The 16987-nt window shown below is 35.9% G+C and overlaps 1 protein-coding gene and 1 long non-coding RNA gene across 4 annotated transcripts in view; one reads left to right on the top strand and one right to left on the bottom strand.

The window, feature by feature from the left end:
- Positions 1-541: 541 nt before the first annotated feature.
- Positions 542-16987, bottom strand: part of PHIP (pleckstrin homology domain interacting protein) — a 114842-nt gene continuing 98396 nt past the window's right edge. For all 3 annotated transcript variants that reach the window (XM_050314254.1, XM_050314255.1, XM_050314256.1), the window contains exons 32-40: positions 16173-16298; positions 14123-14195; positions 13677-13727; positions 13228-13377; positions 11676-11828; positions 9745-9908; positions 8991-9271; positions 8517-8678; positions 542-6742 (exon numbers count right to left, since the gene is read on the bottom strand). In XM_050314254.1, the coding sequence (XP_050170211.1) occupies positions 6096-6742; positions 8517-8678; positions 8991-9271; positions 9745-9908; positions 11676-11828; positions 13228-13377; positions 13677-13727; positions 14123-14195; positions 16173-16298 (1807 nt within the window). In that variant the 3' untranslated portion in view covers positions 542-6095. The remainder of the gene's footprint in view (positions 6743-8516; positions 8679-8990; positions 9272-9744; positions 9909-11675; positions 11829-13227; positions 13378-13676; positions 13728-14122; positions 14196-16172; positions 16299-16987) is intronic.
- LOC126639473 (uncharacterized) lies at positions 11828-14677 on the top strand. Its single transcript, XR_007628805.1, has 3 exons — positions 11828-12135; positions 13691-13780; positions 14059-14677. It is a non-coding gene; the product is annotated as an uncharacterized LOC126639473 (long non-coding RNA).

Here is a 16987-nt window from a genome sequence, read left to right as displayed (position 1 = left end):
CTGTATCACCTCTTCCTTGCACCACCCACTCAGGGCAACTAGACTGAAGACCAATCAGTACTCTATAGGTAGGGAGGAAGGAACTTCTCTTTTGCTTGGTGTGTTTAGCTTCTAGAGTTGTTGGGAAGCACAGATATCCATAGAGTGGACAGAGCTCTGGTACAAACTGTTATTTTAACAGGGAAGGCTTCCTGGAGGATCACGGTTGGGTATCCTGCTGCACATGTAAAGATGAGCTAAGAGGACTGACAACATGGTGTCTTCAGTGCCAGATGTAGCATCTGCTTTTATATGGCCTCCAGAACTGCAGGGTTTGGTGAAAACCCCTACAAAATAGCAAATTTTGATCTCCTTCAGAGCACGCTCTGGTTATAATTTTGTCTTTTCCCATACATACACTATATCATACTGCCACATACCGCTATACCATATTCCATAAGGAATCCAAACGAGCCGAGTTTAGGCAGTTTTGAGAAACACATAAGCAATTTGTCCCATAACACAGTAAATTACTAGATAGAAACACACACTGTTGGACAGCTTAGAAAAACATGTTTTCTATTTATTTAAAAATAAGTTTGTAGTTACTACATTGCAGTGACAGTAATTCTTACACATACATTCTAGTTTGTATAAAAGGATTCAAAGTATTATGCATCAAAACTAACATAGAAAGTGTCCACATAACAGTAAAGAAATTTCCAATCCATATGTACAAAAAGAAAGGGCACTGTTATCCTGGTGAGATACTTCAGGTTATAACATGATAATCTAGATTTCTGGAAGGAAAAAAGCCTCGATAAAGCTAAAGAATTATAGTTTTCAAAACTGTTACTCATTACATACAACAGATTTTTGTTTTACATAATTCTGTACAAAATAAGCATAATTTTTTCTCTGAAAATGTGTCAGTTTTAAAATTAACCTTTCTAGGTAATTTACTTGAAGTTGAGCTCCGTTCTATACATATTGAAACATTATGACAGAATTTAGTTCACGCACGATCATCATCCAGTTGTCCACCACACTTCTGCAGTTTTAGTATGGTCCAAAAATGTAACTTCTGTATGGTCTCAATGCATTAGCAAACACCACGTGCAGTTGTAAGCACAAGATAGTACATGTACATCACACAGTACATGACAGGTACTTCTATTTCTTTCTACCCCTAATTTGTGTGACTTCATTCTTTGTTTTTTCAGTGTAGGAATTCATAGTATAGTACTACTTTCCCTCCCTAAAATGTATTGTTTGAATTATTTGAAGTGAATTTCCTGATGTATTTATCTGCATTAAAAAGGATCCAAATGACTACTTGTCTGACTATGTACCTCCTAAAAGCTAAATTTATTCACCCTTATTTTATTGCAGCATATAAGGTTTCTCTTCTAGAGTGCCTTGAGGCTGTTATAACCTTGGGAAAAGGGGGCAGGGGGGGAAGAGGGAAGCAGCTAATCGCCTTTTTTCTGCAATTTGTCTTTTAATCTAGCTTCCTGGCATGTTTTCTCATCCAACACACTGTAAAAATGACATGGTGAATTCCTGCATTAAAATTAGCAGAAACACAAGAACACCTAGAGGTTAACTCTGATTTAAAAGCTACCTGCTATTTTCCCCAGACAGGAGAAAGTGAACAAGCTGTACTCATGATTCAAAAACAGGAAGCTACGTAAGCTGTCAATGCCAGACTTGTTATTGGAAACACATTGTTAAGCCTTGGCCAATTTCATGAAATGTAATACGCTCTCCTCTGCACACGAACAAACGTATATACAATAATTTACAGCAGAAAAGTAACAGCCCTTTTATCAGTTGAATATCTAGGTCCCCTTGGAAACCGGTGTGTTACATGAGCTTCAGGGATAAAAGTAAATATATACTAATTTTACACAGTTAATCTGTCTTCATTTAGGTAGTAAACAGAAAATGAGCTTTTGCTGTTTCTAGGTGAGGTTTTAAGACCCTCGACCTTCTGTGTCACAGCACAGTGGCAGAGTTAAATTATTTTTAAACACACTGTTAAAAAAAGGCAAAAAGTAAAACCTTTGAAAAACTAGTGTGGACAAAATATACTACTTCAGAATAAGGTTTAAGGACTCAGGACACGACTGTGGTATGGCTGCATCTTGATTGACCAGCAATGCTAAAACTACCTCAGTAAGATTCACATGCTACAAATTAAATGTGAATGTTGATGAAAGTGAGATGAAAAATCTCTAACCTCTTATCTACCATCTAAGTACAGGGTGAAACAGTCCCATCCAGTTAAGCCTATTGCTTTTATAGAACCAGTCAACCATTTAACATCTGCCTAAATTCAAATTACACGCTAAAGCATTTACTTATAGTCCTCAATCCAACAAATGTGAGCAAAATATTTAACAATGTGGTGTAAAAATCGTAACAAGCTTGAAGTTACTGAATGGACAGAGTATTTTTTGTGTTGCATGTACTCTTTCTTTGGTAAGACAAAAGCCTCTGGCACAGAACTGGTGCTTAAAAATATTTGTACGGCAGTACAGTGAATAAGCTGTCTCTACACTACATTTTATTTTTTAAGAGATATTAATATATCCTACGTGCTGCATCAGGGTCCTTTATCAATTAATAGTTTCACAAATATTAAGCCATAGTAATATTTAACTCAACCAACTCAATCTTACAAGTCTATCAACAAACCAATCACAGGTACAAACCAGACACTGTACAAATAAACATCTGTAAATCTTTATCACAGCAGTCTAATCACTGGAGGAAGACATTTCTCTGTGAAGTTGTACCACTGGTCATTGCCGAGTGACGAAGAGCTCTAGTTCAATATTGACAATAATAATGAGCACTACAGTGCTAAAATTTCAGCTCAGTTCCCAGAGAACACACTAACAACAGAAACAAAGTGGATGAAGAGTTGTTAGGTATGTAGGCACAGGTACAATGATTCCTGTTAAACATTTAGAGCCCACTGTTATGACAGAAGCAGAAGTTATTTCCTCGCTGGTAGTTAGAGAACACACTGTTATGATACCACTCAGCAGTACATATCAATTTTAACGTCTCCCAGTATAGCATAGAAATACCAGAACAGTATCCTCATATCCATGTCAAATATAAACAAATTTAATGAATAAAACTGAGTTAATTGCTGCCGGATCATTTTGTGTATGCGACTATGAAGCTGTATGTTATTTACAATGCAAATGTGAAACAAGCACATGAGATTTTGATACTTCATTTTCTGAACCAGTTGTTAGGTACTTGAGATGGCATTATAAAACATGCATATAATTATAGTTCTTAAATTATTTCAACACTGACCAATAAGTTTATTGCTCACATTTAAAAACTTAAGACTCTGTAATCAAAAGCTCTTTTTCTGTGTTGATACAGTATCTCACAACACCTCAAATAATAAATTTTTCCCCAACCAAAATACAGTCTGATGGTAACTAAAGTCTCATAAATAAAGTTTGCAACCTAGTGAAATTAAATTATAAAAATATAACTTTTAAATAAATCTGGTATTAATTTCTAATAAACTTTCTAGTGTTGCTTCTATAAAAAAATTTGACCCAAATTATCCACACTTTACTTTAAAAGGAAAAACATTAATGTGTCTAATACAAATTAAAAACTTACTGGCTAAAGTCACCGATATTACTGGGTGGGAAGCAGTACCCGTGTTCTGCAGGTAAGGCTTTCTATCCTCGTAAAATTAAGATGTATAATCTTCTATCTACTGTTAAGGGAACGAATATTATCTCAGTCTCCAAAACTTACTTACAAGGTATTTTCGATATATAACTATATACACAGACATGCCATATAAAACATCATTACAAACAGAGTAAATACAGAAGATGAATTTTAGATATAATCTATTTTATATATTACAATGCAGATAACATCAGGAAATTACACATTTTCAAATGATTGCCTTCATCAATGAGATTTGCCAAAATTAACAAGTAGAATCAATCAGTTTTGAATTGTGAAATTGTATTGCAATTGTACAACTGTAGCTTGTTATCTTACCACATGTTTAGCAACTCCATTTTAATTGAATGATAAAGAAATACTTGTTAGAAAAAGAAAAATATGCTAAAAAATGAAATACAAACTAATCCCTGTTCCCTAAGTTCAAATCCATAACAATTCAAAGAGGATCTGGAAAATATCTTAGCCATTCTTTGTAGTAAAATGAACTACCTTAAACTAGGTATGGTGGATACTAATTTGCTATCCACAGTAGCATATTTCTATTTCTCTTGGTGACAAATACCAATATTCTTTGTTCAAACTTAGAAACTCTTTTTTTTTGGTAAGAAAATAAAGAGTGAAGAATCAGGCTTCAAATACAAATACAGAATCTGTGCAAATTTAAGGTCTTAATTCTGCATGCCCTCCCTTCTAGACATTGCAGATGATGTTCGTGTAAAAAAAACCAACCAAACAAACAAGTATAACCAGAAAATTTTGGTTACATTTTTGTACCATACCAGATCTCAGTAAATATGACTACTTATGTATTTTTAACTTGGAACTGGACAATACTTTAAGTGATAGAAAATGGTATTAAGGTTTGTTTGTAAAGGTATAAAATAACTAAATGTACCATAAACAAATAAATAACTGCTTTTCTTTTCCAGAGCAGTACATATAACAATACATTCCCCTAAGTCATATAGTTATCATTTACAATAGACAACTTAATTTTAGTAAGGATGCAAGAAATAATAGAATACAAGGCACAATCATTAAATGGAATTTTTCTTTAGGGTGTATATTGACTTATGTCAGCGTGATATACCATAAAAAGTGCAGAAAAACACAATGTGCAATGAGACCACTGTATAAAACATGATTGCATAAAAAGTGATTTGGCCTTTTAACCCTAATAATTGAAAATAACCAATCTTCCCCTTAAAATTAAACTATAAAGTATGACATTTTAAAATTTTCAATTCTAGTGCTATCTAAAAAATCCTGAAAAAAATTTATACCTGGGTAATATTTTAGACGTATGTGTTTATGTATATATTAATATATACACATACACTCTTCTTCGTAGGTCATTTCAGCCTCTTAAGCATGTCTTAAGTTGTAGAAACAACAATCAATCTGGATCAGAAAGTAAACATCATAATTCCATACTTGTCCTGTAATTTCCTTGAATCCTTTAACCAATTATACATTTAGACTAAAACATCTCTGTCAAAGGACCCCACCAGTGCATTATTTTCTACCAGAAGTACCAAAAAGGATACATTTCAGAACAATGTTAACAATTTACTATTTAAAACAAGACACAGTTTTTATCACTGCAAATGGTATGCTGTACTGACACTCAAAAAGAAAAAAAGGCTTTCCACTGCACTGATTCTCAGTCTTTGGCACAATAAACAGAGATTTAGTGACTGATACAAGAATCAAGGTCTGAAAAATTAGACATTAGTCAAACTTTTTCCAATGTGGATATATATATACTTGTGATTACATTTTTGCTATGTTTGGCAGAACTTGGATAAACCAATGGCCTGTGCTAGGCTTCTTTTGCAGCTGAACGTTCCATCACAACTGAAATTAAACATTTTCAGATTAGCAAAGTTTGGTATTTTGTATTTAATAGAAATGTAAGTGAATTTACTGCCACTTTTTGCCAAAGTCTACCTTCCTAGGCGACTTGACTTTACAATCAAAGCGTACCTTGCTTGGTCAAAAATAGACTTCTGTTTTCAGTTTGTGGCAATTAGAAGAAGTACCATCACCCTTTTTCAATTGTGTAGAGTTATTATGTACTACTCCAGTAGAGTAGTTATTAACTCTGTACGTCAGTCAGAAATTGTTTCAATTATTCTCAACTGTGAACAAAATGACTGTTGAAATGTATAACCTATTTGGAGGGCAATAAATAGCAAAAGTTTAAAATATATATTTCTTTCCAAGAATGTTCTTTCAGTTTATCTTTTTGCTAGATCTTTCTCCCCACATCAGAACATACTCTTCTAACCCATAATAGCAGCAGGGAAGAAGTCTGTTCTGCTGTTCCTTAACTGTACCTGCTTCATAGCATTCTGAAGTAAAACTCTTGGTAAAAATTACCAACCAATCAAATTAGCTTTTGCTTTTTCAGTCAGCTTTCGGACTCTGCCTCTGCTTGACGTTCCGAAAGTTAAGGAGGTGTCTTCAAACAATAGCTGCCTTTGCTCTTCCTCAGAGTCATCTTCATTGTAAAAGGCTGTCCTCCTACCCTGGTTTCTAGTTCTCATGTGAGGTTCAGAATCTTTAAGCTCTTCAGACCCCTCCTCCATAGGCTCATGTGTCTTTTTCCTCCTGCTTCTTGTTTGCATTTTCACATTCGCAGGAACTAAGAGGTCCGAGCCTGGCTGGCGGGTCTTTATCTTCCTTTTTGGCTTTCTACCCCCACGGCCTTTTTTTTGTAACAAGTCTTCCTTCACATTATTTTCAGAAACAGAGTTGCATGCAGTAGAAACAGAGGCTTCTTCTGGTATATCCCTTGCGGTCTGGATTGTATTCTGCTCTGCAACCTTTTGCTGTTCAATAATTTGTAGCTTTTTTGGTTTCCTGCCTCTTTTCTTGTGCACCACCACCTCGCAGCTACTGTTATTAGTCTCCACCTTCGGTTTCCGTCCAGGACCTCTTTTAACTGGAGGTTTCAAAGGCTGTCCTCCGTGTCCATTCACCTGAATGCTTCCTGATGCCAAAGCATTATTTTTGCAATCCGCTGTAAAGAAATGCAAGTACATGTCACATAACAGATTTGCATTTACAGTCATTTTCACACTGCCTTAATAAAACCCCTACTAAAATATCTGAATGGATTCACAGTGATTGCCAATCTGTCAAAATCTGAGAAACCCAAAGTAGAGCTCAAAGAGTTTCATTCTCATATGCAATGAGAACTAATTTTTAGTTGAATTCAGAACACAGTAGCTGGATGGCAGAGGGAAACAACAAACAAAAAACCCAGGGGAAAAAAAAAGAGAGATAGGGGAACAGCTAAAGGGTTTTTCTTGGCTGATACACCACCAGTGGACAAAACTCCTATTTTGTATCCACAATAGTAAAACGTTGCTCAAGGAGCGTTACTGTAAGGATCAGGAATGTTTCACAGCAGGTCATCTCTGGAGAAATGAAACAGTTCCTTTCAGCCTGAGGTAGCATATTTTATATGCAATTTGCACAGATTTCTTACATCAACAGACAGACAGCAGATGTACTTGCTTGGACATTTTATAGGGTGTGAGTTTCCTTAGGTGAGGGGTACTCACCTTAGCAGGGCATGTCACAGAACATCTTAGGAAGATGTTCTGATACCACAGCCCTTGCCTAAAACATGGCCAAGCACAGGCTCATAGCCAGCATGTTAGTTCCTCCAGTGCTTTGATGGAACACCCGTGCACAGCTCCTGCTGTGTTCAAACGTGCTCCCTCATGCACTGAACACAGAGGCCGCCTCTATCACATGAGTGGGTGTGCAGGAGGGGCATGTCCATGTCAACAACATTCAGAGACCTCTGACCCCACCAAACACCCAGTCCTGTAACAGGTGCGTACTTAGCCACGCAACATGGTAACAGCTGGGGCCTTTGTGAGAAAGCTTAGAAGGAATAGACAGATAATTTTAACTTATCAGACCACAAGCTACGTTTTCGGAAGCATGGAAGAGTAAAAAAGAACAGATAATCCTTGGGGGGAGAAGGACTACAAGGAGTAAGCAGATTAGTTAGGTGGGGTCCAATTTGCAGACTAAGACTACTGTGTCTCCCACCTTCAGAGAAAAGATGCTTCATGGATCTAACTGCTTCAAGCACCTCCATAACAGTTCAAAGCTCCTTCATAAACAGGAAAGCTTTTTGACTAGACGATCTAACTTCAGTCTCCACAGAATTTTTGAGTTTTAAGGTTCAGACATCAAAAGACCAAGCAAGCTCACTTGGGAGATTTCATGAAAGTAGGTCTGAGCGGTCCATTCAAATATACTAAACAGAAACAGTAAATACTGCATATTTCTATTTTACTGTGGCAAAACCCGAAAGAACTAATTTGGAGCTGTGATGCCCTGACCTTTATGCTCATGGCTGTGCAGCATGTCACCATACTCAGCATTACTGCACCAAATATAACCCACATAAGTGTTATGAGATTAAACACACAGGGGTTAAAGTATGACTCTGCAGAAGTCTGCTTTGGAATTTAAGAACTCCTAACATGACCTTTTTAATATTTTAAATGAAGGTACAGATGCTGTTAACATATCAAAATCAGCTAGACAACAGTGATCACACCATGGAAATGGTTTTAAGAGTAGTCAAAACCATGCTAATTCATCAAGAAGGAAACTGTGTCTGAGTTGTCCCATTAGATTCCTCCATTCTGCTAAATCATAATGCATCCTCATTTCCCCACCTCCAAATTACCACAACTGAAGTACAACACTACAGCCATTCCATCAATAACTGGGGTGGGGCAGGGAGAAGTTCCAGAGAAATTTGGTACCTGCTTGATTAACAGTGGAAGATTTTACTTTGCGCTTGATCTGCTTCTCTTTCTCGGGATTTTCTCTTGTGGAGTTATTCCTAGTGTTATGACTGTAATCAGATGGGGTAGGGTTTGATACGATATTCTGGTTCTTGGAATGTTTGGCTGAATTCTCCAGTACTAGAAGGATAAAAAGAAAAAAAATTTATGCAAGTCAAGCAGTTTATCCCACGTTCAATCTTGTTGGACTAAAATGGAACTCATGTTCTACTACAAACAAACAATTTGAATCAGTGATCCAGAAGGAAGAAAGTTTCCTAGATAAAACAACATAGCCTAACTTGTTCAGTTTTCCTATGAAGAGCCTCAAAGGCCCATCAGCTTGAAAACAGAACCAGTCTTAATTGAAAGAAGTATAACAGAGTTCCAAAAAAGCCAGCCTTATCTTTAAAAACATTCCCTGCTTAATTAAAAAAAAAAAATCCAACTTGCCTGACTTCCCTGACCCTGCAGTAGTATTAGGCTTTGTAATTAAAGGCTTTATAGTTAAAGGCTTTGCTCCTGAAGAAGTAGATGGTTGCTCTGTAACAGCCACATCTGTTATCCCCCTATTGCTTCTAGTCCGCACAAGGGAAGAGGCTTCAGCCGCTTTTCCATTCATCTGAGGCGGAGCATGTCTTAGTGCTGTTGACCGTGCAGGTGCAGAAGATGACGAAGTGGTGGAAGTTTCTGCCTTCAGCTGAGGTTTTATTAATCTTCTCTTCCTTTCAGGGCTGCAAAAGGAGGAGCAATCTGAATCCCGGATGACCACTTTTTCATTTTACAGGAATAAATAAAATTAAATGCTAGTGTCTGAGATCATGGGAGCAAAACAATCACCTCTGTATGAAGTATGTTAAAAACATGACATTTACTGTGGAAATTCATGTAAGTTGTGAGCTTCCAAAAAGTGAATCTTTACAATAAATACTGTAGTTATATGACAGAGAATGATGCCACTGCTATCCTCACGATGCTGCTTTACTGTACATTTAGCAGGTATTTGAATTTCAAGCACTTACACTAGGATAGCTCTAGGTAAAGTTTAAAACTCTTTCACGTCATAGCGACTTGCATGCCAAAGCTATCATTCTGCAATACAGGGAATAGTAAAGGAAGGATTAAGAAAAAACCACACTAGGTTCTACTGTTTGGGTATGCCAAACTTGCACAACATTTCATGAATGCTGTAAAAGAATTAATGTACCTGGATGCAACACTACTGGAAACCGAGCTGCTTCTACTTCTTTTTTTCCTTCGTTTCTTTATTGTATTTCTTTTATGAAAGCGTAGGGCAGATTTATAATCCGATAAAATCGAACTTATGTGTTCTTCAAAGAAAGCAGAAAGGCGCAAACTCATGCTGTAGATCTGAAAAAGAAAAGCCAGTAAGCAAATTTTATACTTATCCAAAGCATCTTTTCACTTATTTATCATTGAACAATAGCTAGAAAAGTGATTAATATGGCAATGTTTTAGGGAAATTTACAGTCTGTCTCAACAAAGATGCATTAACCCATGTGTAGGTTTGCTTTAACTATTTTCATGGTTTTAAAAAGTATATTACAACTGAAGATGACACATGAAATAAAAAATTAGAAAACTCACTTTTTCAACTACCTTCCCAGAATGTACCCCCTTCTAGTTTCAACAGAAATTATAAAGAGATCCTTAATGTAATTTAGGTGTATCATACCTAGGGTCAAGAAATCTTATTTTCTGCTGCATTGAGTTGCAACCTTGTATCCTATATTGGAACATCAATCTATTCCTTTTATGGATGAATTGATTCTACTAGTAAGTTGATTTCAACAGGTACAAATAAATGTACTGGAATTATGTAGGTGCACATTTTCTTTCCCCATCTCTAGCCTTGAATGATTTACAGTGACTCCCAAACTCAGTTTAGATCACAACTAATTATTTGAGCACAGTTGCTATTAATTCTGGAAACAAACAAACAAAAAAAACCACCAAAGTGACCTGCCTAGGTACTTTGAGACACAGCACCTTCTTAGAACGTGAAACACAGTATGAGAATATTGAACGGTTGCCTACCTAATGACACACCAATCTATCTGAGCACCAGACTCAACAATAAGTTTGACAGATTCTGCCTGTGTTACTGGAGATAGCATGCAAAGAAATGTGTCTAATGCGCCAAGAAAAAAAAAACTTATGAATTTAGGTTTACTGTTCAAGTAAGCATAAGTGATGTAAAGTAAGTGATATTATTAGCATGAGCATGACAAATCAGACTAAAAACATCACCATTCAAAAACTATGTGTTGCATGCGCTGAAAGCACATAGGTTCAGGAATATTAAAACTCTTAACATCAGACCCTTCCGCTTCTAGTTCTAAGTAAAATAAAAAATGATGTGGCACTTTATTACTCTACCAGTCTGTTTGGAAGAAACACGAAAAGTATGAAAATGTCAGAAGGATCTGTGACATCACACAGAGCTAAGACAACAGGTGTGATGAGGTCAAGGAGAGAAAGAAAAACCACAAAAGAATCCAGCCTTGCCCCAGATCCATCCCATTTAATGCAACCAAAAGACTGATTTTTAGGCAGCCTCAATAGTGACTGGGTTTGTCTGCTACTGACTGAAGAGAGAGTAATCTCTGATCAGTCCATCTTGCTAGTCACCTGCTAAGAAATTTGTCCCCAAGTTTTAAAACACTGAAGTGCTAATAATTAATTTTCTATTTAGAACAGCCAAACATAAAAGCTGTTAACAATTCTAGTCTGAACACCTAACACATATTAGTAGAAGAAAAGCCCCACAAAAGCCTTGAACACGTGTAAGTATGCATTTATAAATTAACTGCTCACAGACACTGCACCTACTACAAGCAGGGCATCCAAGAATAGCTTTGTAGGCTGACACTATGTAAAGACAGTCCTGTTTCCCAGAAATCTAAGGGCTTCATTACAATTGCACTGCATAGTGGTGAACACTGAATTTCAACATCCCCTACTGTCTATACCTGGATATTTCAGTTTGGGGCAATCTCCAAGGTAGAGGGGCTCTGTGTGTGTTTGTTTTGAAAATCAAGTTTCTTCCCCAAAATGACAGTTAAATTCCATTATTTTACCCATAAACACCAAAACCAGAAAATAATAATGTCTTACCCTTGATCTTTTACTTGGTGTATAGGCCTTGGAATTGCTGAAAATAAGTCTCACATCTTTACATAACTCCATCGGTGACTCATAGTTGCCAGCTTCCAGTGTTTCTCTAACAGTAGCAAAATCCATAGGAGTGTCAATAATATCCCTATAATCCTGTTAAAAAATAGCAAAGCAATTTATTACAATTCTTTTCCAAGCCCTAACATAAAATTTTCTTTAAGATGCATTTGATAAACCTGTTTAATGCAAATGTCCTATTTAAATAGGTGTGGAAGACTGCTAGAGATGTTTTGCCCCTTTACACTCATACGCAACAGAACTCCTCACAGACATAATCAACAGGACCAACATTAGAAGTTGACCGATAAATGATTTAATTCATTTTATAAACAGATATACTGAAATGAAGAACTCAGAATTTCATGTGTAAGGACTGCATTACTAACACAACGACATGAAGGTAAGAGTGAAATGGAAAGTGTGACTACAGGCTTTCTGGGTGTCTTAAAAGCTCAAACTTGGGACTAATACTAATAAAGTTCTTACATATTAGCTTTAAAATATGAAATTTGAATACTTGAATCTGATCAGAGGCTTATCACATCCCTTTTGAAACCTGAGTAGTTTCCCAAATGGAGACCTGACAATTAAGGAAAGTAATATTAAAATACTGAAAACTCCACAGGCTTAAATAGGACCCAGACCAAGCCAATGATGGGATCATTTTTCTAGGCTATGGAAAAAACAGAGCAATATCCATAGAACAAAAACCTTACATACCAAAATTATCCAAAAAGTTAACTTAATCCATCAGGGCAAATAGAACCTGCAGGAGTGCCTATGACTGTTAAACATGTTTGTGACACCAGGGAGCAGTGTGTTTCATGGCTAAGCCTAGTATAGTGCTCTACATCAGCTCATTTGAGGATCTCAAACACAGCAGGCCACTTGTAGTTGGTCATGGCATAAAGTTTAGGGTACTTCAAAAATAATAGCTGCAGAAGCATCAAGACAGACCTACCAGTGACTTGCAACAGAGAAACATTTATTTTCTCTAACTGAGAAAACAATTTCCCCAAAGACAACCACCTTATACTGATATTTTAAAGAAAAACTTATGCTAGAAAGTAAGTAAAACCTTTGCTTTGTTACTTAAAGTTGTCATATAAAGTTATGTTATACTTCAACAACCAAACATATGCATTTCATACATGACTATTTTTCACTCAGAAAAGGAAAGACATCTTAATTGCAAAAGCTGTAATTTACTTAAAAAGCTGTAATTTACTTAACAACATAGGCATCCCTGAATATAAAATATTTTGCAAGTTAAGTATCTGAGAGAGCAGAGAAGTATAATTTATTTTGAAATTACTTTAAAAAGATGATATAAATTATTATCAAGTGACAGCAAAGCACTGAAAAAAAATCTGCTACTGCAGCTGCCTGAAAAGCCAATTGAAAGAGATAGAAATATGGTCAAAGCTGGAAAAAGACAACCTACCACCTAAGAACTGGTTTATAGCCAGCCTTCTTGCTCTAAAATACTCACTGGATATTCAAGAAGATCCACTGGTTGTCGAAACGGTTCAGAGTCTTCACACTGAAAAATGAGATTCAGCAGCTCCTGGCATTGCTTCTTCCATGACTGAATGTCATATGACTGAGCTCTATTACGTAGCCGCCGCTTTGGCTGATGATCCTGAAATGACAATATTGCCTTGTGTATATTAAATAAACTAGGTGCTTTTACAAAACCTAATGGAAAAGGTTTCCCACAGGATATAAATGAATTCACAACATGCAGCAGCACAGACAGAAATGCTTTTACATTGAACAGTTCAGTAGAACAACACATCACTAAGTTCAAAACTTTCAAAAAGCTGATATTACACAATAATGAAAACATTTTCAGCTTTACATTCTGTGGTTTACAAATGCATTTTATAGTCATTTATAGGACTACAAAATATAAATTAAAAAAATCTTAAGAATATTTACCTTTCTTTTTCTAGTGGAAGTGCCTGGCACATTTGTATCTTTCTCTTCTTCCTTTGAGCAAGATAATGAGTTGCGCAAAAAGGTTAAAAAATATATATGAGTAGGTGAGTTTTTTTATACTTCATTTATAATTTGAGTCTTTATAGTCCTACTAATGTCCCTTTGAGAAACATTTCATGTGACTGTCAGTTTTGAGAACCTCTCAGAAATCTAAGCAGCATCTTAAGTCTCCAGCAATCCATTAAAGCTCTCTGCACTAAAGGAGAAGAGGAGGCTGGATTTTCACCCAGTTTCCCAGCTGACAAAAAGAAACATTTTATTGACAGACAAGTACACCCCACTCCCTTACAGTGACTGAAACCAGTACTTTGGTCTTCCACAGGACAGAGACAACGGTCCCATTTCTCCAGTGTATCGATGCCAATGTCTACGACACAACCACTTACCTCATCAGAGTCAGACAACACTTTCTTCTTCATTGCATTGTATAATGGAATTATGTCATAGCAACTCTGGTCTCTGTGTAGAAAGAAATACAAGTGATATTTATCTTCCATCTTCACCTAAGGAATCAACTGTAATTTGCCTAGGATATGGAAAATACATATGCAGCCATTCCCAAATAAGAATGTGTTTACTGCTATATGAATACTAAGATGCCTGCAGTAATAAGTCAAGCTAATTATCTGCTCAAAAGCTGTAAAATATTATCTGCACTCTGTCAAATATAGACCACTTAACAGTGTCAATGTTTTAAGATTAAAAATCATAACCCTTTAGCATAAATTTATCAGCATTAGAAAAATCTAATATTATGCCACATAAAGGGCTTTGGGGACCATCTAGTTTTTTAAGAAGCATTACAGTGAATTTATTGTACAAAAGTGCAATTTAATACATTAGCACCCACAACATAAGACACTTGAAATGCAATGTTCATTTGACTAGGACATTGATAAGGACTAACACTGTTATTGCATAAACCTGCATAATTAATTCAGCAAAACACACACTAATTTTCAAGTCCTGTTGAACATGAAAAGCTCCTATAAAAAGGAAAGCCCCAAGACGTTCTACTATGTAGAATCCAAACCACTGGGAAAAAAGTGGTTTGTGACACTTGTAACTAAACACTCAGTAACTCTTAACACCATAATACAGGCTACTGCAATCACCTGTAACAGCTGGGAGGGAAGGTGAAAAAAAGATCAAGCAACATCAACACCCTCTCCTCCCCCTTTTCAGCTTTTTAAGAGACTTGGGTAACTTAAGAAACTAAGCCTTAGATTCTCAGATGCATCACTCTTATTAGAACTATGGGCTTTGCTTTCCATGGTCTAGGCCTTCTACCTCACAGTTAGAACCATAACAATAAAAAGAAGTCTGGGCTTTATATCAATTGCTAGTTCACTTAAATTAGTATATAAATAGACTCAAGCTATAGGCCATTATTAAATAAAAATATCTGTGTTGCATTAATTTAGCTAAGCCAATTAAAAACATACACTTGGAAAAACCCTGAGCTGCTTAATTAACCAGAAAAAAAAATCATGTAGACCTATCAGATGTTAAAGAACAAAATTAGAAATAGACAAGCCCTTTAGATACATATCTTTTCCTAATGGTGTACATGTCACCAAAACTTTTCAACATCTGAAATATTTAAGTCTTTTTCATTCTCCAGACAATATCAGAAATACAGGCACTGAAGATATCAAAAATTTATGTATGGAGTCACAGTCCTAGATTTCCAAATATGTAACACAGTTCTTATGTTTTTTAAGAACACATGAAATAGAAAAGAACATGATTCAATTTAACATTGAGAAAGTAAATCACTGAAAATGTCATGACTTTTTGTTAAACTAACAAAATATCTTGCTGTTTCTATAAAGGTGGGAATAACAGTGCTCACTGTGTACAAGCAAATCAAGGCAGTGGACACAGTAAGTTCTTCTTACAAACTTTAGGCCTGTAGATGTGTCAACTGACTGAAAAATCTTAAACATTTCTCATTAAGTTTTTCTATAGACAATAATAAAAAAGAACATTTGAAAGACCAACTACTATTTCTGTCAACTACAGAGCCTCCAATTTTTACCTTGCATACATATTAAACACCATCTTCGACCACATTATCAATTGTAACCTAGACTTTGGAATTAAATTCCCATAAATATGTAAAATTAGAACTCATAACTTACCAATGAGTATATCTGTAACTCTATGAAGTACTCCATTTTTATCATGTAGGAGAAAGTCTCTTGAAATAAAATGCTATGCCCATTTATGCCAATCAGTGTATTACAGAACTTCCTCTCCTTTTGCAAACTTACGAATTCTGTGTCAAGTTAAGCTTTATTCTTTTCTGCCCCAAGAGCAGACGACAGGTTTACTCAAGCTGCAGAACCATCTTACTTTAAGATACATATCTGAAAAGGCTAAATACCTTGGGGTAAGAGATAGGAATAACAACCAACCTACTAAGCAACTCACTTTATGAAGTGTAGCAGAAGATCCGTGACAAATTTGGCAGATTTGACAATAGGACTTCCAGGTTCATTAAATGTGCGAGTGTTATGTTCAATGTACCGGACTTCCCACATTAATGAAGAAAGGCGCCTGGACATAAACAGTCGGGGAAAAAGGAAAAAAATAAAGACTTAATTTCTAGCAATGTATATGAACAGGGGGAAAAAACATTACATCCTTCTTCCCATCCACCACTGTTTTCCATGACATCAGAAAACGTGCACATTGCCATATGCTGCCCTGTGTGACCAGCAGAAGGCAACTTCCTCAGGCTTCCAGTTCTCATGCTGTAATTCTGTGCAATCTGTACAAATGGCTTTGAGAACATACAGCTGACACCTCTCAGGAAAATTCAGCTGTGACACTTCACCTTTTATTATTCCTTTAAGGTACACATAACCCATCCTGTACCACCTCTGAACTCACAGCTAAGGATTAACGAAATAGTAATAAAAGTGTTTTTAAAGTATACATTTTTCTGATGGATAGACAACAATCAGATTTCCTTATACCACTGTTATTTAATGATCTAACTACAGAATAGCCACATTATGAAAAATGATGCATAAAATAACTGAAAAAAATGATCCAAATCTAAAAAAAAAGAAAAAGATAAAAACTCTGACAGCATAAAAGTTACAAATACATACAATCTTGTATTTTCATACTAAAAGAGCCCATAATGAAAAGAAAAGCTGCACAAGGGTTTTGTAGAGTTAGGTGGGGGGTCATTTAACATGTTTAGCATAGCATAAGCATTTAGATGCAATTTATTAATG

The sequence above is a fragment of the Myiozetetes cayanensis genome, unplaced genomic scaffold, assembly GCF_022539395.1.
Source record: "Myiozetetes cayanensis isolate MyiCay16 unplaced genomic scaffold, myiCay2020 scf2-11, whole genome shotgun sequence".
Taxonomy (NCBI): Eukaryota; Metazoa; Chordata; class Aves; order Passeriformes; family Tyrannidae; genus Myiozetetes; species Myiozetetes cayanensis.
The sequence above is the reverse complement of the archived record's forward strand: the minus strand, read 5'-3'. Positions and strand labels throughout refer to the sequence as shown.